Source organism: Rhinichthys klamathensis, unplaced genomic scaffold, assembly GCF_029890125.1.
Source record: "Rhinichthys klamathensis goyatoka isolate OS25496 unplaced genomic scaffold, OSU_Roscu_1.1 h1tg000277l_1, whole genome shotgun sequence".
In the NCBI taxonomy this organism is placed as follows: domain Eukaryota; kingdom Metazoa; phylum Chordata; class Actinopteri; order Cypriniformes; family Leuciscidae; genus Rhinichthys; species Rhinichthys klamathensis.
The window spans coordinates 964,701-989,221 of NW_026606796.1; the positions used below are offsets into that span (position 1 = coordinate 964,701).

At 37.7% G+C, this 24,521-nt stretch overlaps 1 protein-coding gene across 1 annotated transcript; it reads left to right on the forward strand.

The window, feature by feature from the left end:
• Nucleotides 1-1,363: 1,363 nt before the first annotated feature.
• gpam (glycerol-3-phosphate acyltransferase, mitochondrial) lies at nucleotides 1,364-23,583 on the forward strand. Its single transcript, XM_056268857.1, has 21 exons — nucleotides 1,364-1,510; nucleotides 6,466-6,597; nucleotides 7,451-7,570; nucleotides 7,654-7,727; nucleotides 9,236-9,349; nucleotides 9,460-9,606; nucleotides 9,965-10,064; nucleotides 10,338-10,474; nucleotides 10,578-10,677; nucleotides 11,826-12,038; nucleotides 13,489-13,602; nucleotides 13,700-13,785; nucleotides 13,903-14,018; nucleotides 15,294-15,364; nucleotides 15,472-15,736; nucleotides 15,998-16,146; nucleotides 18,566-18,643; nucleotides 18,942-19,073; nucleotides 20,851-21,040; nucleotides 21,726-21,784; nucleotides 23,031-23,583. Exons 2-21 carry the CDS (start codon nucleotides 6,499-6,501, stop codon nucleotides 23,145-23,147), a joined length of 2,481 nt encoding a protein of 826 aa, XP_056124832.1. The 5' UTR covers nucleotides 1,364-1,510; nucleotides 6,466-6,498; the 3' UTR covers nucleotides 23,148-23,583.
• Nucleotides 23,584-24,521: the final 938 nt, after the last annotated feature.

Here is a 24,521-nt window from a genome sequence, read left to right on the forward strand (position 1 = left end):
AACAGAAAAAGCTTACTGCTCTTGATTGAATAGCTTAACTTTTGTAGCTTTAATAAGAATACATTTCTTACTGCTGGTGTTAAATGCTCTGGCGAAGAGATAAAAGTGGCTGACTGTGTAGTACAGCTCACTCAGGGCGGAGTCTATGCTAATAGGGCAGAGTCCGTCAGCAGTCGTGGGCGGGGCCTAATCATTTGTGACGTCACATATGGTAGAATCTGCAAATGGCTTGTTCTGAGATAGCCTGGATGCCAGCCCGAACCCCGCCCACATCCAGGGCTGCCAACTCTCACGCATTCAGCGTGAGACTCACGCAATTGAGCCAATTCTCACGCTCTCACGCCACACCCCCGATTTCTCACGCTGAAGTGTCAACCCGGTCGGTCAAATGCCTGAAAGATAAGTTTATCTAGATCTACCAGTTGAGCCATTCGTGATCGACTAGTTTTACCACAAACTAGTTAAAATATCCTGTAATCTAGAGCGAGCGTGCATGCGAGACAGATGTATTGAGCCCCTAACGGCGCTGTCCTAACCGCGCACGCGCACGACGGCAGAGAGGTAAGCGAGCGAAAGAGCTTGCGTGTCTTTCGCAACACAAAAGTTTATTTTATCAGCTGGCTCCGATGGTCGCTAAGAAGATGGGACGCAATGAAAACCCTGCGGTCGTTGTGGTTTCTCCTTTGGTCGCACTCATGGAGGACCAAGTAAAAGAAGCAACACTCATTATTTTACTACTTCTTCCAGCGTGCGTGCAGTTGAGTTCTGTTGAAACTATGCAACTATGTAGCTGACTTACTGCGTTGCTCTGATTGGTTGTAGGTCTATCCAATTGAGTGCAGAGTTTTTTTTTTCCTGGTTCGGTTAAGACTTAAGACACGCCTCATAATCAAAGCCCAATGGAGCAGTATCAGACTCACATTCTGACTAGAATATGAGTATGACGAAGTCAGGCTAGTTCTGAGACACTGCTTGCTTATGATTTATGGGGATTAAAAATGAGAGTGGGTGGATTTTTACCATTATAGAGTGGTTTTGTACACACACTGCTGACACACATTCGTTCAAACACCATGTAAAAGTGAATTTTGCATAATAGGTCCCCTTTAAAAAAAATAATGATGTGCACAGATAAATAGCCCAATTTATAATAAATACTGCAATATTCCATAAAAAAAAAACAAGAATTGTCCATTTTGATTTCATGGTGATTTTAAAAAATAGCATCGAAAACCTTGTTAGCTGTGTGTCTCAACTTTTCACACATTCTATCTAACTGCGACCCTTAGCGGCTCTATGAAGAACTCCACCACTGCCATGACAGCGTAGGGCAGGCGGAATAAACTAACTTAGCTGTCATGCATCTCCCCCTCTGCTCAGTGTCTGGCAAGTGTAACGTTAGTGCTGCCTGCCGGTTGGTAGTGGGCAGATTCAAGGACGACAGCAGGTTCACAGTACGCTAAAGAGGGCAATTTCAACAATGATGGCGCATCAAAGGCATATTCTTGAGGTAAAACTTTCCTCTTTACATACCACGCTTTGTCTTTCGCTCAGTTTAATGCACAATGAGGGTGGACGCAGGGGTAGTTAGCAAGCTAGCATAAGGGAAAGGGGTTGCTCACTGAGTAAACCGATGCAGCGAACACCGGCAAAACCACATGACTTTAAATCCAGATGAAAATATATGATGATTTGGTGTTGATCGCATACGTAACGGAAACTTAGCATTGTGTATCTTAAATAAATGTCACATAAAAAGCACCAACAACTGCTTTAATTAAAGCACACTGTTTACCGTTGCAGTGGTTGGATATGCGGTGCACTGCTTCCAGGACGAAACGCCCTGACGGTGCAGCATGCGCTCGAGCGACCAGATCATTTCTTGGCAGTTTGCTCGAGCTCAATGTGGTTGAGTTGACAAAGACTCAGTCAAAGATGGTCAGGCTAGCATGGAGCTACAGTAGCACGAGTCTTGACTGCAGTATCGGACGCGCGCGCATTACTTTCAAAGGTGCGAAAAGGGTTCAAAACAGGCCCTGGCTGAAACTCTTACAAATTAATTATTTTTTTCAAACATGATCATTGAAAGGCGCTTAACCTTCAGAAGTTGTTAATGGTCAACCTCAGGAGGTCAAACTAAATATTTTATTGACATGTTTTACCTATTTATTTTGAATAGGGTTTGCCATTTTATGTTTATCGTTAACAGTTTAAGATTGAATTATGTGAATTGTTTTCAAGATTAAATCGATAAAATGCGTACAAATGAAAAAATTATGAAAAAATAAATAAAACCAAAATGATAACAAAGCTTAAATTAAAGTGCTTATACTAATGAAACCTGAACAAAATGGTTTGTAGTTAGTGGGTCAGGTCAAAATCACAATTTAGATTTCGAATAGTTTATTAAACTTATCTGTAATATAAAGTGTCAATGTGCAAGACCTTGGAGTCTGGTGACATTGTCAAACATCATGACATTGTCCCTCTAATGTCACCAGACTCCAAGGTCTTGCATATTGACACTGGACCGTTATATTGACATTTGGTCTTCCCAGTCTTTATATTTGATTATTTTTTTATGAGCTGGTAAAAGACTATAAATATAGTTTATTTCCTCCATGGGGGATTCATTTGAAATGTGCTGTGTAAAGTCCCTCTCATGAAAGAATTCAGGACACGTATAATATAAGTAAAAAAGCTAAATAACATTTAGTGCCATATTATGCAAGTATGGTTATTGTTTACTAGTTTAAATAAATTACATTTATTTACGTTGTATTATTATGAAGCTTAGCCTATTTTTAAATATGTTATATTTTATTTATTTTGACTTGAGGGTTAAACTATTGGAGACATTTTCTTCCTTAAAGGAATAGTTCACTTCAAAACGAAAATTCTGTCATCATTTACTCGCCCTCAAGTTGTTTCAAACCTGTATGAATTTCTTTCTTCTGGTGAACACAAAGGAAGATATTTTGAAGAATGTCGGTAACCAGACAGTTGATGGACCCCATTGACTTCTATAGTAGGAAAAAAAATAATACTATGGAAGTCAATGGGGTCCATCCACTGTCTGGTTACCAACATTCTTCAAAATATCTTCTTTTGTGTTACTAATCCTTTAAACTGATATATTATTTTGTTTAACTTCAAGTCGGCATGAAATAAATTTGTTTTCTAAATGCATGATATAGGTCTTATTGTAAACAATCCATGCAAATGTTACATTTTTCAAAAAAAATTACCTCATAATGTTTAATCAGTCATGACTGTTTAAAAGTCATAATCCTCTGGTAAAACCACCAGACTTCTCTCTGTTGACTTATACAGGACTTCTCCATTTAGTCTGCTTAAACTCCACCCCTTCATGCTTCATCTGCCTCCATTTTTAAATGCAACGCCCACATCTCGAAATCCAATTAACAACCAATGCATACAACCAAGTCACTGGCTTACATCTTTTCTTTTTCGTTAATTCGTTACAGTCAGATGTACCTAACAATACAGAAGGTATTCATTATTCTATAATAACTGATTCTTCCTGCTTGTTATTAAATTCAAGTCTTTTTGACTACAGATTGACAAATTAATACTTGGTAAGCTTCTGAATTATATAGGTTTTCATGGAGTATGTTGTTATGATTCAAATGATTTCAATACAATGTTTGATTATCATTGCCTTGTTTTACAGTTCAGACGAACAGATTGCGAGACAGATTAACCCACTGGCCCGCATTGCTGGTGGATTTACTCAACAGATTCGATTATGTTTGAAAGCTAGTGGCAGCTACTCTGGCTTACAGCACCATTGACATGGAGTGTGTGTGTTTGTTGACAGTTAGGTGCCCATTTTTTACTCTGTCACCAAACTGTATAAGAAAATGCTCTAATCCATATGGAAAACAAGCGGCATTGCTCAAATTTGCCACACAGTAGACGACCTTAGATGTTGTGAAGCCAGTAAGGACTGCTTTAAAAATTTAGTAGATCATACAGGGTTTTTCCAGACAGAGCCCATTCAGCAACTTTAAGTTTTGCAGCCAATCGAGGGCTATTTTTCACTTTGTGTCTCTGAACAGGTCTCCTTTCTGCAAGCTTTGACATCTAGCCAGACTCTCTCAGAAAACACGGTCTTCTCTTCTCCTTTCTCATCAGTGTTCTGGTCGCCTATTGGTGTGGTTCACATCAGACAATGCAGGCGGGGCTTCCAGGGTTCAATGAACTCTCGTTTAGCAGCTCCGGTGTGGCTCGCTGTGCACCTCTCTCTCTCTTTTCTCCCCAGGCCCCGTTCAGCATGTGCTCTGCGTCTTGCTTGGGGTTGTTATTCATTGTGGAATAGAGATTATCCCATCTTTTCCCCCCTTTCCTCTTGCCAGCTTGGTTTGCTCCAGTCATTCATTCAAAGACCCACTCATCTGCTGACCCACTTCCACCCTAATGAGACCATGTGATTGAGTGATCTTAATTACATTACAGTCAGTGAAGAACTGTGGGCAAATGTGATGATTAATGTATAGCCTACTATGATTTGCCTTTTTAACACTTACTTAGTTTTCAAGCAGTTCGGAACCAATTTTGTGGTTCATTCACATGTTTTAGAGGGGGATATCTTTAAGGTACAGTTATGAGATGAGATGCACAATATATACATTTCATATTGGTTATTGATTGATATTAAGTTTATTGGTAACAGTCTATATTGGATATTTAATTGTGCATGGCATGTCAATTTGCACCATTTTTACATTCAGATTACTTTGCCGTCATCTAATTCTCACTTAAAATTAATCTTTAAAACACTAATAATTTACTAAAGCTGTTAAACGTTACCTTTAGCAAATCTCAAAATGAAAATTTTTCATCTAGTACATTACAATGCTGTGATGCCTAAATTCCCTTGTAGCACTTACAACAATTTATTTAAATTTGTAGTGTTTTATTTTTAATTTAATATTAACCATTTATCGATTATCAGCAATAACATTAAAATAATTGACTTACTGATATCGGTCAGAATCTTTGCTATTGGGATGGGCTCTTTTGATTTGGGCCAGTAAGCAGCCATGCAGCTAAAAACAAAAGCAACAAGCTAAAAACATCTAGCAAACACGTTCAACACCTATGCATTGCAACGGCAAGTTATATGAAAATTTAGTTGTATATTTTATCCGATACCTTATTGAGATTGCATATATTCATCATGAGCATGCATAGCATTTCTATTTAGCCATTGCTATTTTGACCCATTGCATTACAACAATAATCAAAAACAAGACAAATCCTTAATCCCATTCTTTACGCATGACGCACAAGAGAATCAAGAAAAACATGCCAGCGCCTCGGTGTATTTGACCAATGGACTAAACGGTCCCGCTGTGGCTTCTGTAATGCCCTTGTGAGCTGCTGATGGGGTGTTTTTGAAGAAGTGCAGTCACAGGGGAAATAAGAAGAACCCATAATAATAGAGACAACTGTAAACTGTGTGGAGGAAGTGAAACATTTGCACCTTTGAAGATCATGCCATTTTTTTTTTTTTTTACAATTGATGCACATCCTCATGCTACAACCAAATGTGGATTACAAAGGTTACCATATGTAAGGTTCAAATGGGTTTTAGTCCATTTGTTAGGAGTGAGATGTTTCTTGATGCACTGATCATGTGCAGATATCTCATGTGGTTTTTAAAGGGTACATTCTGCTCCCGTAAGTTGGCACAAGCTTTTTTTTTCCACAGCTCGTCTTCCATAAATAAGCATCGTTCGGTTTTGTGACTATCACCCTTCCAGTTTACCTCTGACCTGGACAGCTGCTATATTGTATGCTTCAACAGCCCAACTTTTTATACCTGTTTTTCCACAGCCCTTTAACATGACACTGGAAAGTGGACTCTCTTATCCACTGGTTAACAAATCAACAGATAAGAACAGATGTATTTAGCAGCGGGTCACCCAGGACGTTATGTTAGAGATGCAGAGGTAATAAGAGTGGTTGTGTCCCCACCGCACGTGTGCTCTGTTTGGCAACCATGAGGTTATTTCAGCTGAGGTGTCTCATGTGCTTTGAGCTGTTGTCAACACTGTCGGTTTTCTTTACCCCTGGGCGGTGAAGCATGAAGGCTGAGCCATGATGAATTTGTCTCTTGCTGTTCTTCCTTAAATCTTTGTCAAAATAATCAGCTCACCTGAAACCACCTCAGCAGGTTTGGTGAGCCTTATTTGTTCGCTGTGATTGGATGGAAAGCATCATTCGACATTCCTGTTATTCAGCTGCAGCCGAGCTGGAGTTTTCCGTGCAGAATAGATGGCACAATGGTCTCGCATTCTGGCTTTCTGTGGAATATTTTGCCGGCTGCAGGAATCTATTGTGAAAAGCTGTAATCAGAGCTCGTCTGTGCTTTGACCTACAGCACAGAGGGTGGCAATGGACTGCCTCTCATTCTCTGTTTTTCTTTCCCTCCTATAGTTTTGTTGTTGATGTTTGGCTTGAAGAGACGGGATGGATGTCCGCATGGTTCTGGGGGGTCCAGATAACATTCTACTGGCCAATAATCCAGACGCAGGAAGTGGCTATCTGAAGCATCCCTGTGAGGACCAGGTAAGCATGGAGAAAACTAGTGCATACTAAGGCAAGAATTACTAGACATGTTTCCATCCATAGTTTAAGGGTTGCGAAATCCAAATAGAAAAAGGTGGAAGCTACTGTAGCGTTATTTCAGTCAGGACCACTTTGAGAATTAAATTTATTGACAATCTTTGGATTTGGCGAGAGGCTTAGGCTCTAAGGTGCTCGAGCTGCCATACTAGACAGCTTGAGATGCATCCTTGAGACACAAATCCCCCAAGCCTTTTAATAACCAAATGTTTCTTGGCATATGTTTACGGAAGGAGATATAATGATTACAATGATTACGTACATAGAGTTTCTATACAGAATCCACTGCTCTATTATGAAGATGTTAGGAGGTGGAGGTGGAGGTGGGTGTAAATGTCTGTGCGACAGACTGCGGAGCATTAGAGTAGGTGGAGTAACAAATCAGCTGAGCGTCAGCTGATATTGTTTAGCGATCAGTGGTCTGCCTGAACTACGCTTGAATTCCATTCGATCACTCAAGCTATATTTATTTTATGTATATATACGTCTTGCAGCATTCATTAATCTAGCTTTGTTTATATCTGGTTTTATGTTGTATAAATTAGCAATAGTTAATGTATTATGAACTAACATGAATCAACAACGAACAATGGTATATTTATAAATTAACATTAATCTATTCTAGAGAGAATAAATGCTGTAAAATAATCCTTGTTAGTTCATAATGCTAATGCACCTAATGCATTGACTAATGTAAACTAATTAAACCTTATTGTAAAGCATTACCATTTACTAAGAATAACTTCTAGTTGTACCACTGACCTTATGTGACATTAACACCGTATTTCTCATGTAGGACAGAAGCTCCAGCCCGTCTGTCCTTCATTCTGTGTCCACCACGTGGAAGGAGGGTCTGCTGAACCGAAAGAGACCATTTGTTGGGAGATGCTGTCACTCGTGCACACCCCAGAGTCAGGTTAGCTTGTTGACGGTTTTGGCATATTGACTGAATGCACATTTATGTTTTGCATGTTGACTTACTACATTTATGTGTTGCAGGAGAGGCTGTTCAATCCCAGCATTCCTTCTCTAGGGCTCCGTAATGTGATTTACATTAATGAAACACACACAAGGTAAACATCAACCACTTGGCGGATTCCAATGTACGATTTTGACCTGCCGATTCTGATTTTCTTTCAAATAACTATAATTGACAGCATATACAAACAAAAAAACTACTTTTCTTCAATGCTAAATTTAATTTTCATTGATAACAAGTAAAAAGACAGTAGTAAAATAAGAACAAATACATTTCAAACAACAGCACAAATAAATGCAATAGAATAAAGAGAGATATTAAATAAACACGGCTTTAAGTTTTTCAGGTGGTTATAGTATATTCAGGTAAGAAATACTACAGAAATTAATCAAATGTAAAATAACACTGGATAGTCTTCATTGTACAAATTAAATACAGATTAACGCTTACAATTAGTTATAAAAGTTATTCAGTCAAGAGCAGAGAGTGATTTTGTCTTTTGCTCTTTTATTAACATGACAGAGAGAAGCAGGAATATTAGGCTGCTGTCACTTTAAGAATTTATGCACGGATCCAATATACTGTTACACAACTTGTGTTATCTTTCTCAACTAATTAGGTTGCAAAACTGACTCTGTGAAACCAGCAGGAATTAGTAAAACCAGAGTGAATGAGACAAGTGAATGAAAGAAGACGGTTGTGCGTCTGAGAGAAGAGAGCGAGAACGCACAGCTGACTTATTGCCTGTATTGCAAATATTTTTATTACAAAACTGACCGGCTGGTCACTGGTCGATCAGGCGGACCAATTCCGGTCCCTGGCCGGTCGATCGGTGCATCTCTACTGAATACATTGACCACTTCCCTCCTTGATCATTGGAATACACACTGGCACTGCACATTGCTTTTTATACACCTTACTGTTTAGTATAATTCATTAACATAGTTTAGTTTATGATGCGTCATTAATACCATAGTTGGTCAGATGTAGTTTTCCAGCAAACGACCCGCCCTGTGTTTACATTCAAGCGTCAAATTGAAGGTTGTAGGCCTCTGTGAGGAGTGGAAAGTCAGGAAATAAATTATTAACACTGTTTGTCAGGGGATATTATGTACTTAGATCACATGACAAGGACCAAATGTGGTCTGAGCTGGTACTGCCAATCAGGGGAGGAAATGGACAGTCCGTAATACTGCAGGAATAATTGAATATTGTCTATCAGCAGTTATTAAAATTAAATGAATGGTTCTCCCAAACAGCTCAAATATTACACAAAAAAAATTCAAAAAGAACTGCTAAAACAGAATCACCGAGTCAACCAAAACATTCAGACCGATTTCTGTAACAGATCAGCTGGTTCAGTGAAAAGAATCTGCTGCAAAGAATGATTCATTCACAAATAATACTGATCCAGTTCTTGAGTTCAACTCATGGACTGTATGATTCTTTAAAGGATCTATTTTCATGTTCTACTACAGAAGGAACGACAATTTTTGTGTGAACTATTCTTTTATTGACCATGTCAATGATGAAGTCTATTAGATTCTTCAAGGCCTTAATACTCTCATCCATAGACTACTGTTTTGTATTTCTATAATGCAGGCACAGAGGTTGGCTTGCACGGAGGCTGAGTTATGTGCTGTTTGTCTTGGAGAGAGACGTCCGGAAGGACATGTTTGCCCGCAATGTGGTGGAGAACGTGCTTAACAACAGCAGGTACCAAGTGTTTATTAAAAAGCGAGGAGCAAATGCAATGAAAATGGCTGTTTCTAAGCAGCCGAAATGCATCTTATCATCCAGATTCACTGTAAGTGTAATTGCTATAGGCTGGAGTGTGCTATCGTGGAGGTAGCGTCCGAGGGTGATGTTGATCCAGAGTCTGAAGTGGATCCCAAAGCTGTCAGTAAAGTTAAACGGAAGGCCAGAGGATTCCTGCAGCAAATGGTTGCCAACATCTCACCTGCCTTCATCAGGTGCAGCTTTCACATAATGTTTAATGAGTGATGATGCTAAATGCAAATGTACTGTTTTTTTTAAAAACAATTTTATTAATGTTATAATGAAATTTAATATAATGTAATCAAATACCGTTCAAAATTTTCAGGGAGGTAAGGTTTTTTTTTCTAATGTTCTAGAAAGAAGTCTCTTTCCAAGGCTACACTTTATTTGATCAAAAATGTAGGAAAACAGTCATATTGTGAAATATTATTACTATAACTGTTTTCTGTTTTAATATATTTTAAAATATAATTTATTCCTGTGATGGCAGTCATTACTCCTGTATCATTCAGAAATCATCTAGATCTTCTCTCTTTCCTCTGTCTCTTTTAGATTAACAGGGTGGGTGTTGTTGAAACTGTTTAATGGATTCTTCTGGAGCATTCAGATTCATAAAGGTCAGCTGGAGATGGTGAAGAAAGCATCATCTGAGGTCAGACATCAGCACAAACTTTTCCCGCTCAGCATAGGCATTTCTGCTTAACCGCATTGCCACACATACAGTAGGAATTCCCAAAACAGCCACAGATAAAACCATCAGTTGACAAATTTGCATATTACATCAAGCTATACAGTTCAGTAGCAAACAGCAACTCTATCCACCTCCTTTTTATGTATATTTAATATTATAATGGGTGGACAATTACCAATGGAGATTTATAATAGTTATCTTGAAGTATAATCAACATTTTACTCTGTCTTCTAGTACAACGCTCCCCTGGTCTTCCTTCCTGTTCACAAGTCCCACATCGACTACCTGCTCATCACCTTCATTCTGTTCTGTCACAACATCAAAGCCCCTCACATCGCTGCTGGCAACAACCTCAGCATCCCCATTTTAAGGTACAAAGTCATAATGATCTTTTTTTTTTCATAAAAGTTTTTCAACAATAGACAGTTAAACTGAAATGTGAATGACACGTGTGTATGGATTGTACTCCCTCAGCACACTAATACGCAAACTTGGAGGATTCTTTATTCGTCGCAAACTGGATGAAACTTTAGACGGAAAGAAGGATGTGTTATACAGATCACTGTTACATGCTGTAAGTTCTCAGAAACGTCAAATTATCTTATTTGTGTGTTGGTGTTAAGACGGTTGTTTCAAAGCAAATTTATAGAAAATTGTTCCTAAATGTCTTAACGCCCCCAGGGAAAAACCAAAGGTGGCTGTGGCAAGGAAACCACCGAAGATTTTAGGTAGTGAAGGGGAAAAAACCTTGAGAGATTGTCATAACTATATGCACATACAGTATGTTTAGAGTCAGTAAGATATTTTTTAGAATTTATTATTTTAAATAAACTCGGTTTAACTTTTCTATTCATCAAAGAATCCTGAAAAAATTTAATGTATCACGGTTTCCACAAAAACATGACATTGATAATATTAAGAAATGTTTCTTGAGCACCAAATCATCATATTAGAATGATTTCTGAAGCATCATGTGACACTGAAGACGGAAGTAATGATGCTGAAAAATCAGCTTTGCCATTACATGAATACATCAAAATTTCAAATATATTAAAATAAGCAAATGGTTATTTTAAATTGAATAATATTTTACAATAGTACTGTTTTTGTATTTTAAAAAAAAATCAAATTAATGAAGCCATGGTTCGCATAAGATACTTCTTTCAAAAACATTAAAAATGTTACTGACCCTAAATGTTTGAATGGTAAATTTTGATGGGGAAAAAGGCTATACTACTATAATATACTTTATATATCATATATAACCCAGCACTTATTTACTGTATATAAATCTCCGGTACTTGCTAAGAGAAAATTCCTTAGTTTCTCAGTTTGTCTTTTAAAAAAAAAAGCAGTTGTCTGCGTGTGGTTCTTATTTGTAAAAAGCTGTAGGATATTATCTTGTGAGCGATGGGAAACCGGAGCAGCTGTAAAATGGTCTGCTCTATTGCTTAAGTTAAAATGACACAGGGATTGTCATTGCAGGGACTGTGGAGAGGCTTGTGATTTCGAGGTGACTGTCACAGGATGCTGATGGATTACTTATGCATTATTCATGCTGTCTCCTGTTGTGCACCACATTACCACAATGGACTGCTTTAATTACAGGGAATTTGGAAAGAAAGGGTCATGGATCTTAGAGATTGTAATAGTCTTTGGAGATATTATGGATCAGCATTTATTGTTGTGTGGATCATTCTTCTGTTTCCCACTCATTTTCAGTACACAGAAGAATTGTTGCGGCAGCAGCAGTTTCTGGAGGTGTTTTTAGAGGGCACGCGCTCTCGCAGTGGGAAGCCGTCTCCAGCACGTGCCGGCATGCTCTCCATCGTGGTTGACACACTCTGTGTTAGCAGCATCCCTGATGTTCTGATTGTGCCTGTTGGTATCTCATATGACCGCATTATTGAGGGAAACTACAACAGCGAGCAGCTGGTAGGAATCACTGTGGTGAAATTCACCTTTTTAAGTGAACAAATATTAGTTAGTTACTTTTTGTTTTGTTACTATAAACACCTTCCAACTACTGTACATTTAAGACTATATGTAAATGTAATTTAGAAAGTAGTTTTGAATTTAGAGCTATGGCAGAGGCCAAGATGTTCCGTGAATGTTGTCTTTATTTAAAAAAATCTGTTGTCTATCCATCTAACAAATTGTTGTTGTTATTAAAATTTGTAAAATACAAGGGAGGGAGGGAGAGATTTAAAAAAACATAATTTTTAGGATTAATTTTAATTTAGTGTTCAAAGTTAAAGCTGCAGTCAGTAACAAATTTAAATTATCCAAAATAAATTTGAGCAAGTACATAACCAGCCAGTGTTCAAAACTCTCTGCTTGCCGTAGCTCGATTCAAAGCGGTAAGTTTGTAATAATGTTTTTAATTCCAGTGGTACTGGTGGATTTCCGTGGGAGATTCGAGCATGTCTTTGCGTCATTACGTCACATCTGTACACATGAAGGAGTCTCGGCTAGTATAAGCTATATTGCGTGTGAGGATGTTGGAGGTGGAGATTTACAGCCTTTTCTCACAGCACTTGATATAATTAAACTTATCAATTTGATGGCGGATCCAGAAAGGTTCAAACGACAATCACCAGTGACAACAGATTCACCCGTTGTAAAATGCAAAAGACTTCGGACTTCGGAGTGGCTACAGAAAAAAAGAGACTGCAACCGGCCCATGCGAAAACAAGGATAAATATCGGAAGGGCTTTAAATGTAGTCACGCAATGCTGACGTTGTTAACATTAACAATTTGAGAACAAAGTATATTTTGTTCGGTATAAAGTATATAGCACGGTTTGACGTGATATGGTAAGCGATCGTTAGATTTAATCAGCGCGATTTACTGCAATGCTTTTTTTCCCTTAGTTGGTCAGAACAAAAGTGGATGTTACTTGTTCAGAGGACATTTTCCGGTTAAAATTCTTATGTTGGTCATACTTCCAAAAAGTAGAATCTGTGATTCTAAATGCCAGTATCCACACCGGCGCAGTGACTGACAGCTGCACGTTCTCCTCAAAACATTGGATTCATCCGCGCCGCGCCGTGCTGAGGTGGCGACAAAGAGGAAAAACTACAGACTGCAGCTTTAAATATTCCAAATATAACTGTTATAATCTCAATATAGTGTGCAAACCTAGTCTACATAATACTACACAACATTTTTTAGTACTTTTACTAATTTTATTGCTTTTTTTTATTACTTTACTATTTTTTCAGATAAACAAGGAAAATCCTGTTTTCATGAAAAGCGCATTTTAGCTGAAATCTTTTAATGTTTTGTTTTTTTCTATTTTGTGCTCACTGCCAAATGTGTTGTTATTGTTGTGGATGTATTTTCAGTTTTTTCTTAATGTTCCTGCTGTTCCCCTCACTTCAGGGCAAACCTAAGAAGAATGAGAGTCTGTGGGGTGTGGCCTGCGGCGTGTTCAGGATGCTCCGGAAGAACTACGGCTGTGTGCGTGTGGATTTCACTCAGCCCTTCTCCCTGAAGGTTAGAGCAGCTCTTCTGCTCCTTATTTCTCTGTTTGGCCGAATACATGGCAGATCTCTCCGCTTAATGTCTGGATCTCGCTTCTCTGCCGCTTTAGGAGTACCTGGACACGCAGCGCAGTCGGCATCTCCAGGCCTCTCTCACGCTGGAGCAGATCCTTCTCCCCACCATCATAGCTGCACAGTATGGCCTTTAGGCTGCTAGCCACCAATATAATCATGTGGACTGCTGTTTATTATTGGTATGTAGAAAGATGTGTGTGGCTAATGGGATTGTGTTCAATTATGTTGTTCTGTGCAGACCTGATCAGGCTGTTTTTAATGGAGAAGATGAGGATCATCTGAATTCTAGAGACTTGTCAGATGAACCCTGGAGGAGGCAGGTCATCAATAACCTGGCCAAGCACGTTCTCTTCAGTAAGGGCAATCTAAAGACCATGATGCATAAACAGTTTCTTGGGCAGTGGGGGATTTCTCAAGCATCGAGGGTGGCGGATTGGGCAAAATTGATGTTTATATGGGATCAGCAGATTTATAATGAAAAATAGCAGTACTGCTCATCTATAAACTGCCTGCAAAACCTGCTTCTATATCATGGCCTACAGAATCACTGACATTCAAAATCTGAAAACATGGGCTCATCGTTCAGAACAAAAAGCTACAAAAATCTCTTTCTAATATAACTGGCAAAGAATACTAACACATCTCAGCAAACAGCTAGTGAGTGAACCTTATATATATATACTACTGACAACATTTCTTCCAAATTTCAAATACTAATTAAAACTTAGAAACTGCTAATTTTGCAGTGGTCTCTTAATTTTTTTCAGAGCTGTATATATATATATATATATATATATATATATATATATATGTATATATATATATATATATATATATAAATAAAATTATATTTATTTTATATATATATATATATAAATATAAATAAAATTATATTTATTATATATATATATATATATATATATATATATATATACATATACATACACAATTATATTTATTTTGATTTATTATTTTGATTTTTGGGTGAAATATGGCCCGGACACCTGACAGTTTTTGTAGGTTACTGCTGGTCATTCCTCCCCATGGTGGCATGTTGTTCTTGGCCAATCACATTCCTCTGTGTTTGAACGCCCCCTGTTGGTGCCCTTTTTTTTCCTCTTTTTTTTTTGAGGACAGGACACCAGAGTATCGGCACTCTGAGGTGGAATTGCAGCTTGCTTTTGAATGTTTAATATAGACTGTCATGAACCCAGTTTTCTGCTCTAAAGTCACACTGTTTTTCCCTCGTACAGCATTTTTCAGAGACTTTCAAATGTTTTTCAGCACATAGACAATGTCATGGAGTTTGTAGATCATGCAGTTATGAATTTAAATAGTGTCCTTTCATGTCCCTTCATCAGAGCATTTAAAGGTGAAGTCAAGTGCAATTTTTGTGGAAATTAAGTACATGTGGACTGTTAAGGTACACATTTCTGGAAAGTTACCGGTAACCTATGAATAGATATAGTTATATCTCTACATATTAAGCCTGGATTTTGACATTGAACAAAAATGACACTTCACCCTTAAGGGTCAGTCTCTGATTGATCGGCATCTCCTCCAGTTTGTTTCAGTTAAAGCACTTTCACTGTCAATCATTTTGATCGCTGCCTTCTATGTTTCCTATAGCCGCCTGCAAGTCATCAGCAATCATGTCCACTCACATCGTGGCCTGTCTCCTCCTGTATCGGCACAGACAGGTTAGTACCGTCCTCGCATCCTATGCAGCACGCACAATGGCAACCCTTCCTTCTTTGGCCAGTTTTATTGGTTCATAACCATTGTAACAAACGGTTGTATTGGGCAGGGTGTACTGCTGTCCAAACTGGTGGAGGATTTCTTCAATATGAAGGAAGAGATCTTGTCACGGGACTTCGACCTGGGTTTTTCTGGGAACTCGGAGGACGTGGTCATGCACGCGCTCAGCCTTCTGGGAAACTGTGTGAACGTCACCAGCACCAACAGAAACACGGAGTTCATCATCGCCCCTAACTACACTGTGGCCGCACTTTTTGAGCTCAATTTCTACAGCAACGGCCTTTTCCATGTCTTCATTGCAGATGCCATTATAGGTAAAAGATCTGAGACGGCACATGTCATAATTAATTTGCCACTCTAGGGTCTATTTTTGATTCTGTCTGCAAATATTGTGAAGTTTTACTGGTATTTGTATCAGCTACTTAGGTTTTGGTATTATGACGAACCTAATACAAATATTGTGCACACACACTTTGGATGCATACTGAATTTTGCTACATACTGATGTGCTACATCCTTGGCTAAGTATGTAGCACATAGTTTAAAATGATCGAAACTGTTTGTATGTGTGCTAGCTTGCAGCGCGCTGGCCCTGCTGAGAGAGCAATCTGCAACTTCACTGAATGAGCAGAATTCTTCATCCACGCTGCTCAGTCAGGAGGGACTGATCCGCAGAGCTGCAGGCCTCTCCCACTTTCTGTCCAATGAGGTGGCAGTAGCGCTGGTATGCACTCGCATCACTGTTACATAAGTAGCACCACCATCTAGTGGTAGAATATTGATATAGTATCAAGAATTTTTTAAAGGCTGACTTGAAACCTTTGACTACATAAATCAACATTAAAAATTTACAATTTAAGTGAAATTCAGTACCAAAAAAAAGGAGCTTTTTCACTATAGACTAAAATAGCTTATTCTACTGTATAGGCTAGTGTATAACCACACTTTAACAAGGGATTTGATTGAGTTAAATTTTTGGTGAATAAATTCTTGATCTGTGCTGTTACTGGGATGTTCTTAATTGCGTTGTTCATAATTGCCTTTGTTCATATTCGGAACACAAATGAAGATCTTTTTGATGAAATCTGAGAGCTTTCTGTCCCTCCCTAGACAGCTACGCAAATAACCGTGTTCAGCCATCAGGTTTTATGCACAACTTCGTAGCGACTGCTCAGTGTTTCGCTACGTGTGTGCGCTGCAAGCTCTGCTTAAAGCTCCAGTCCGTAACTTTTTTAAGTTAAAAATAATCCAAAATAATTATATTAAAAAAAAACTTATTCTGCCAGTGGTCAAAACTATCTGCTTGCCATAGCTAGATTCAAAACGGTTAGCTTGTAATAATGATTTTAATTCCAGTGGTACTGGTGGGTTTCCACGGGAAATTCGAGCATGTCTTTGCGTCATTACGTCACACCCGTACACATAAAGGAGGAGTTTCGGCTAGCCGGCTATACTGCGCGTGACGAGATGTTTAGATGTATAGGCTTTTCTCGCAGCACTTTACATAATTAAACTTATGGCATCCAGAAAGATCCAAACAACAATCATCAGTGTCAACTGGAGATTCAGCAGTTATAAAACCCAAAAGACTTCGTACTTCGGATTTAAGGTGGCTAGAGAAAGAGAAAGAAACCGTCTCATGCGAACACAAGGATTTAAACATCGGCGGGGCTTTTGAAAAGTGCGTGAACTCCGTGTTTTGAAGGGGTTCAAAACGGAAGAAGAGACGTTTTTTTTCTGCTGAACAAGTAAGTTAAGATATTTCAATAGTTCAATCGTGTAACAGTACGTTTTCTTAATTCACACAGTTATGGAGTTTCCTTTGTTGTGCCTTTCTCGTTTTGCTATTATGGAGAATATGAATTCTGAACTACACAGGTAACCATAAAACACATTAAATTTAACATTAGTCACGCAATGCTGATGTGATGTTGAACAATTTGAGAACAAAGTAGGCTATAATTTGCACGGTTGCTGTAAATCTCGTTGATTAAATCTAACGAAGCTTATCATGTCGAATGCTTTTTCCCCTAGTTGGTCAGAACAAAAATGGATGTTACTTACTTGTTCAGAAGACATTTTCTTATGAAAATTCTTATGTTGGTCAAACTTTCAAAAAGTGAATCTGTGATTCTGTATGACAGTATCCACACAGCGCGGTGACTGACAGCAGCACTCAAAACCTCAAAACACTGTGTTCATCCGCGCTGTTTCATGCCGATTTACAACCCACGTAAAGATGATAATTCCGCGAATCACTGCAGTTACAGATTTCGAACAGAGAGATGGCGACAAAGAGGAAAAGCTACGGACTGCAGCTTTAAAATGTTCCGCTCCGTATGTATGCGCTGTGCGCTCTGCTCAAAATGTTCCGATCGTGTGCGCTGTGAAAGTTCTTTGGACTTGTTTCTGTTTGCAATAGGTGTTTTATAGCCGTGCAACACTGGAATAATGATGCTACCCTCTTGTTCACTGATCCACTCCTTGCTATCTGCTCTGATAATAATAGCTTTGTAGGACTAAACATTATTTTGATAATTGGCCAAAAAATAAATCTTTATATCTGATTCTGTTGCATAGAGCTGAATGAAAAATAATATATTGTTCATTGAAGCTTATAGAGTAGAGTATTGTGAGAGATCGAGTAAGCGAGTTCACCTGCATTTAGAGTAGATATATTTTCCTTCAGGTCAGTCCTATATTCATAATAAAAATCCGTTTGAATGTCCGCTGCGATATCTTGTCCTTTTAACAGTTAAGGGGTTTTCCCTTCAATGTAAAAGTGTTCACAACTGACTGACTCACTCATAAAGACTCCCGCTTCGCGTCGTGTCTAACAACGCCCTTCAGCCGTGACTTATTCACGATACATACAGCACAGCCTCTCGTACCTTATTGCTTAAATATATACATTTTATCCACCAATTCTTATTATATTCATGGATTTGTGCTGTATTAAATTTTTTTACTTGTATACAAATGTATATATACTTTTTATTCACGTTCCAGTAATGAAAATTGTGTGGTAAAATGTGCTTAGTTTATATACACACAAGCAAGATTACTGATTCATGTTTCAATTTGATAAAGAAATACAAATGTTATTTATTGAAGTATATTTATGTTGTCTTTACTTTCTATAGCCTTGTCAGACTTTGTACCAGGTCTTCCATGATGCTATCACCAGGTTAATTCAGTATGGTGTGCTTACTGTAGCTGAGGTGAGCTTTGTCAACTCTTATGTCTTGTTGCTTATTTATCTTTTATTTTATTTTTTTATTTAAAGCTACAGTACTTAATGGAAAAATGCCATCACAGGCCATATAATGTTTAAATGATGCTGTGAGATTTCTGTAAAATTTTGCTATTGGCTTATTCTAATTACCAATTCATTATTGACTTTATCAGTGAAAGAACATGTACCAGCTAGGTTTTTTTTGGGGGGGGGGGGAGTCAATCATTAATTAACAATAAAAATTAATAATTCAATAATTGACTGAAATTCATCTTTGTGTTCAGGAGGACCAGGAGGAGTTGAGCCCGTCTGAGGAGCCTTGGCCCAAGAAGTTTCCAGAGACTCTTTCTTGGCGAAGTGATGAAGAAGATGAAGACAGTGACTTTGGAGATGAACAGAGAGACCGTTACCTAAAGGTCCATATAACACTGCAGGGGCCTTAACATTGTTAGAAATAACATGCGTAACACCCAGAATAAGAAGAGTGAAATGAAAGTTAATTGTTTAGCTAGAGTAACATCAGTCATAGAAAACAAAACCATGAAAACCATGTTCTTAAGTTTGCTATAAAAAAAGAGCAACTCCTTAATTCCTTTTAAATAAATAAATAATAAAAATCTCACACAAATCAAGAGATTAGTAGTTTAAGGGGAATAGTTTTTACCTGGAAGAGTTGCTTAAAGGCACATTGTGTAAGTTTCGCTGCTAGAGGTCACTTATTCAAAACAATAACGAAGGTGTAGCTTGATGACGCCGTGAATGTGTGGAATCATGGGAAGTGTTGTCTTCACCTCCACGGCCGATGGCAAGCAATCCGACGGGACTCAGGCAGAAATCATATTCACGGGTGAGCTAATGTATTAAAGTTTTATTACCGTTACTGTGGTATGAAGCGGGTCCGAGAGCCGAGGGCATTTTACTTTGCTGTTTTTACTATGCGTATATGCAGCAGTCGGCCGCTGCCGTTCCTTTCGTTTTGTTGTTTATGCATATTTTACGATTAAAGTTACGTTAAATGTCCGCCTCCTCCTTCCCTGAACTTGAACTTTGTTACAGTTACGTTTGATCACTTACATTCACATTATTTTATTTCATTGGAATGAAACAGCCACAAGTGCTGAATTACTACTTCTACAGGTCGCTTTCTATGACGAATTAAAATTGTGGGGTAATGCAGCGCTGTTTTACTTGGCCAAACAATCATAGTAAAAATACATTTGAGTGTGTTGAAAGTTATGTTATAACGTTACTCTGTGCTTTCGCTCGGTGGCTGGTATTATACATTTATTGCAATCTAGATCGAAATTAGAATATTATCTTAATAAAAGCTGGATGACTTGTGTTGCTAAATGGCATGTAGTTCATTTTAAAATGTATTGTATGGTGGAGAAAATGCTGTATTACCATTGCTACAAATAAAACTCTTTTTGATTATGCTTCGTTAGCCAATTGACAAAATAGAATTTTCTCTGAGGCATGGTACAAGCATGTTACTCGCAGTAAATGAGATTCAAACAATAAGACTAAACGTGTTGGGCTATAAGGATGATTAGTTTTCTGTCGATAAAGGTATCCTAACAGTTGCTCACCTGTCTAATAAAACGCATAATATATTAAAGCGTCTTTGGTGTTTCTGTGGTTTCTACGGAAGTTAAACCAGAAATCAGAGTAACTAGGCGGAAATGACATCATTGACATGCGACACTGACACGGGTCGTTACACTGTTTAAATCCAGAGATATAAGTTGTTTTAACCATAGTAAACATTTGTGATTAATATCAGAGCTCAAGTCAACAAAATAACACTGTTCTTGTGTTTTTCTTTAGATATTTTAATCCAATAATCTTGCATATTGTGCCTTTAAGACAAATAGAACAAAAGCTTTTTGACCTATTTATTTAGCCTATTGCAGCAAAGAATGAGATCATTCTTTACATTGAAGATACTAAAGTAAGCTTTTTTTTTAAAAAATACCTGAAATAAAGACCACTTTCATAGATCTTCATTATGAAAGTGGTCTATATTTCAGGTATTTAAAAATTTCCCCTGTAGAACAATGCACCGCTATAAAAAAAAAGGTTGATGCATGGTTTCATAACTCTTTTAAAATCCCCTCATTAAACATTTTAGAAGAAATATATGCCATTACATATTATTAAACCCCAGTGTCCTGTTTTTTTATTTTATTTTAGGTGAGCCCATCAGCTGAGCACCAGGAATTTTATACTTTTCTGCAGAGGATTCTCACTCCAGTGCTGGAGGCCTACAGTTGTGCCGCTATCTTTGTACACAATCTGAGTTCGCCCATGTCAGAGAGAGAGTACACATATCAGCTTTTCAAGTATCTACTAACGCGCACAGAGAGAGGAGTGGCTGCATATGGTAAGCCACTTTCAGTTTGAATGTGCTCTACTTAAGTTTGTTTCTCCACTACCACCGTAGAGGAAATTCAAGACATTTCCCCCCCCCCCCCTTAAATCTTTCCCTGCCGTGGCGTCAATCATTTTTACAAATGCTATTTTTAAAGGAGCTGTATGTAAGATTGTGGCCAAAACTAGTACTGCAATCACTGTCAAATTACTGTAGAGTGGTGTATCCCCTCCCCCTCCTCCCTGACTCGAGGTTGCCAGATCGGCTGCAGGATCCAGCAGGAACGTGACGAGCTGCAGCTGTGGTAACTAGAGCAGAGCTGGCAACCCGGATGCCGCAACACTACTGACTTTGTGATTGGTAGATAGGTGGAGGGTGGAGCATCAGACCAAAACACAACATGACAACATCAACATCAGTTGAGGGCTGCAACTGCACTTTTTAAATGACAATATCCTGGCCAGACTACTGTTGTCAGTGATATAAGTATTTGAAATGTACATGATTTCTTAATGTCTAGTGACATTTCAGGGCCATTTTATGATTAATTGAAATAAATTTCTTACATACAGCTCCTTTAAAACATTTTCTTGTCATTCTATTTTCTTGCATCATAGTTCTATAAAATGAATATATTAATATTGATGACATTGATGGGAATGTATGTATTTATTTGTTTGTTTTTGTATGTTTTTAGGAGAGAGTGCCACACACTGCCTCGTAAAGAACACAGTGAGAACATTTAAAGAGCTGGGGGTGAGAGAGCCGTCCTCTAGCATTTACTCACAGATCTAAACCACTGACATGCAAAATATTAGAATTGGACTCAATGTGCCATGTTGACGCTCTTATTGCATGCCTCATTAATGCATTTGAATGCGAGATTATCAGTGAATAACTCCTTAAACTCTCAGTCTGTTCCTCACACAAAGCTATCGTATGACTTCAAAAAATGCAAAAGTAGTATGAACTACTTTTTATCACACTTTTTGCTTTTTGAAGAGTAACATGATACCTTATAGATCTTTTGTGTTCCATGGATGAAAAGGAAAAAAGTGAGGGTCAGTAAATGATTTTGAACTAATAACCCTTTAATGTTGCTCTTGCAAAGCAATACTGCATTTAAATGTATTAATTTATCTTTAAATATTTTAAAAGCCATTTTCTGTATTTAAAATGTTGTGAATGTAGGCCTGTTTTGCAAAACAATGTAGACCTTCAATATTCTTAAATTTTTCCTCAGTTTTTCTTTACTTTAATTAACAAAGCAATGTTTAACAAAAGTGACAATTAAAACAAACAAAATTAAAAGATTTGTTTTCAATGTTTAATATATAGTTATTAAAAATTTTTTTTTGTTAATTGAAATAAAGCTGAAATAAAATAATATTCAATGAAAATTAGAAATTAAAATTATAATAATTTTACAATTAATTTTGATGTAAAATTTAAATGACTTAACATTTTTTTTTAAATAAATCAAGCTAAATAGAAATATAAAAATGCCAAGCACATTCAATTACTAAAGCTTTAGTTAAAACTGAAAATATAAAAAGTAAGCTAATTCAGAATATTAACAAATACTACAACAGTTTATAAGGAATGCTAAAATAACACTCACAGCATTTAAAATGATTGACTTTATTATGATTGACTGTTTTTTGCTGATTTACTTCTTTTTATAAACATTTAACACAATTTCTGATTTCAAGTTGAATTTTAAAACAGTACAATTTTAAGATAAGCCATTTATCAGTTATCAACATAAAAATAACATTGGTGTATCTCTAAAAGACAGAAATGCGAGAATGAAAGACAGAAAGAAAAAGACAAAGAAAGAGAATGAAAGAGAACCAATGGTCTAAATGATTTAAAACAAGAAAATAAATTGAATGTGCACTTGCTATTCTTTTCCTGTCCTATACCCCACAAACCCCCGTCTGAAGTACTTCCTGTGCAAGTAGTGAAGTAGTGAAATAATCATGCTATTTGTGATTCACAGGTGCTTAAAGAAAGACGAGAAGGTGGTGTGTGCAGTCTGCAGCTGAGCAGTTCTTTCTTACCTCAGGCCAACAGGAACAAACTCCTGCAGTACATTCTGGGTTTCAGTCTGCTGTGACATCAACGCAGCTGTGCTGCTCTCCACCCCACTCAAGGGCTTTTTACTGGCTAATCATGACTGTCAAAGGTGCTACTCTAAGGAAAGCTTTACCTGGAAGTGCCTTCACCAAACGCCTCATACTAGACTTATAAGTTAGTCTTCCCTTCACTATAAACCACTTATGCAGTCTTCAATACACTAGTAGTTCTGTCAGCCCTCTCGTTTACTAGAAGCTTCCACACACACACACACACACACACACACACACACACACACACACACACACACAATACTGTACCAGTTCTGCCAGTGAAAGCCCTTGTTTTAGAGCTAAATCAGGGGTCTTTATAGCTCTGAATGTTAGAGGGTTAGTTCACCCAAAAATGTAAATTCTGTCAGTATTTACTCACCCTCATGTTGTCCCAACCCTGTAAGACTTTCGTTCATCTTCGGAACACAAATTAAGATATTTTTGATGAAATCTGAGAGCTGGCTCACTCCTCCATAGGCTTCTATTGTAATTGAAACTTGCCGGCCCAAGAGTTAGTAAAGACATCGTTAACAGTGTCCAAGTGACTACAGTGGCTCAACCTTAAGTTTATCAAGCGACGAGAATACTTTGTGCGCAAAAAAAATAAAAATAACAACTTTTTTTAACTAATAATTTTCTTCTGTGTGGGCCTCTGAGTGAGTTCACCTCGTGTAACAGCGCAGCACTTCTGGGTTGTACGTCTGGGCTGCGCTGTTACACGAGGTGAACTCACTCAGAGGCCCAAACAGAAGAAAATTATTAGTTAAAAAAAGTCGTTATTTTTATTTTTTTGCGCACAAAGTATTCTCGTCGCTTGATAAACTTAAGGTTGAGCCACTGTAGTCACTTGGACACTGTTAACGATGTCTTTACTAACTCTTGGGCCGGCAAATTTCAATTACAATAGAAGCCTATGGAGGAGTGAGCCAGCTCTCAGATTTCATCAAAAATATCTTAATTTGTGTTCCGAAGATGAACGAAAGTCTTACAGGGTTGGGACAACATGAGGGTGAGTAATTACTGACAGAATTTGCATTTTTGGGTGAACTAACCCTTTAATATGGACTCAGACAGTTTGGCTTTAGTTTTTAACTTAGATAAGTACATGAATGTCACCTTTAGTTTTAGCAAACTTTCATCATCGGGATGACGGCTAGTGTATGGAAATCTTTAAAAAAAAAGGGCATTTAATTTTTCTTTTTAACTACTTGTTCTGTCAGAGCATGTAAAGAAATTGACATTCTCTGTACATTATCTTGTGGCAGAGAACAGAAGGTCTATGTATATTATCTGTTTATAGCAGCCACGTGAAAAGGAAATAGTGACTCGTTCTGCAAATCGTGCAGCAAACTTCTAAATAG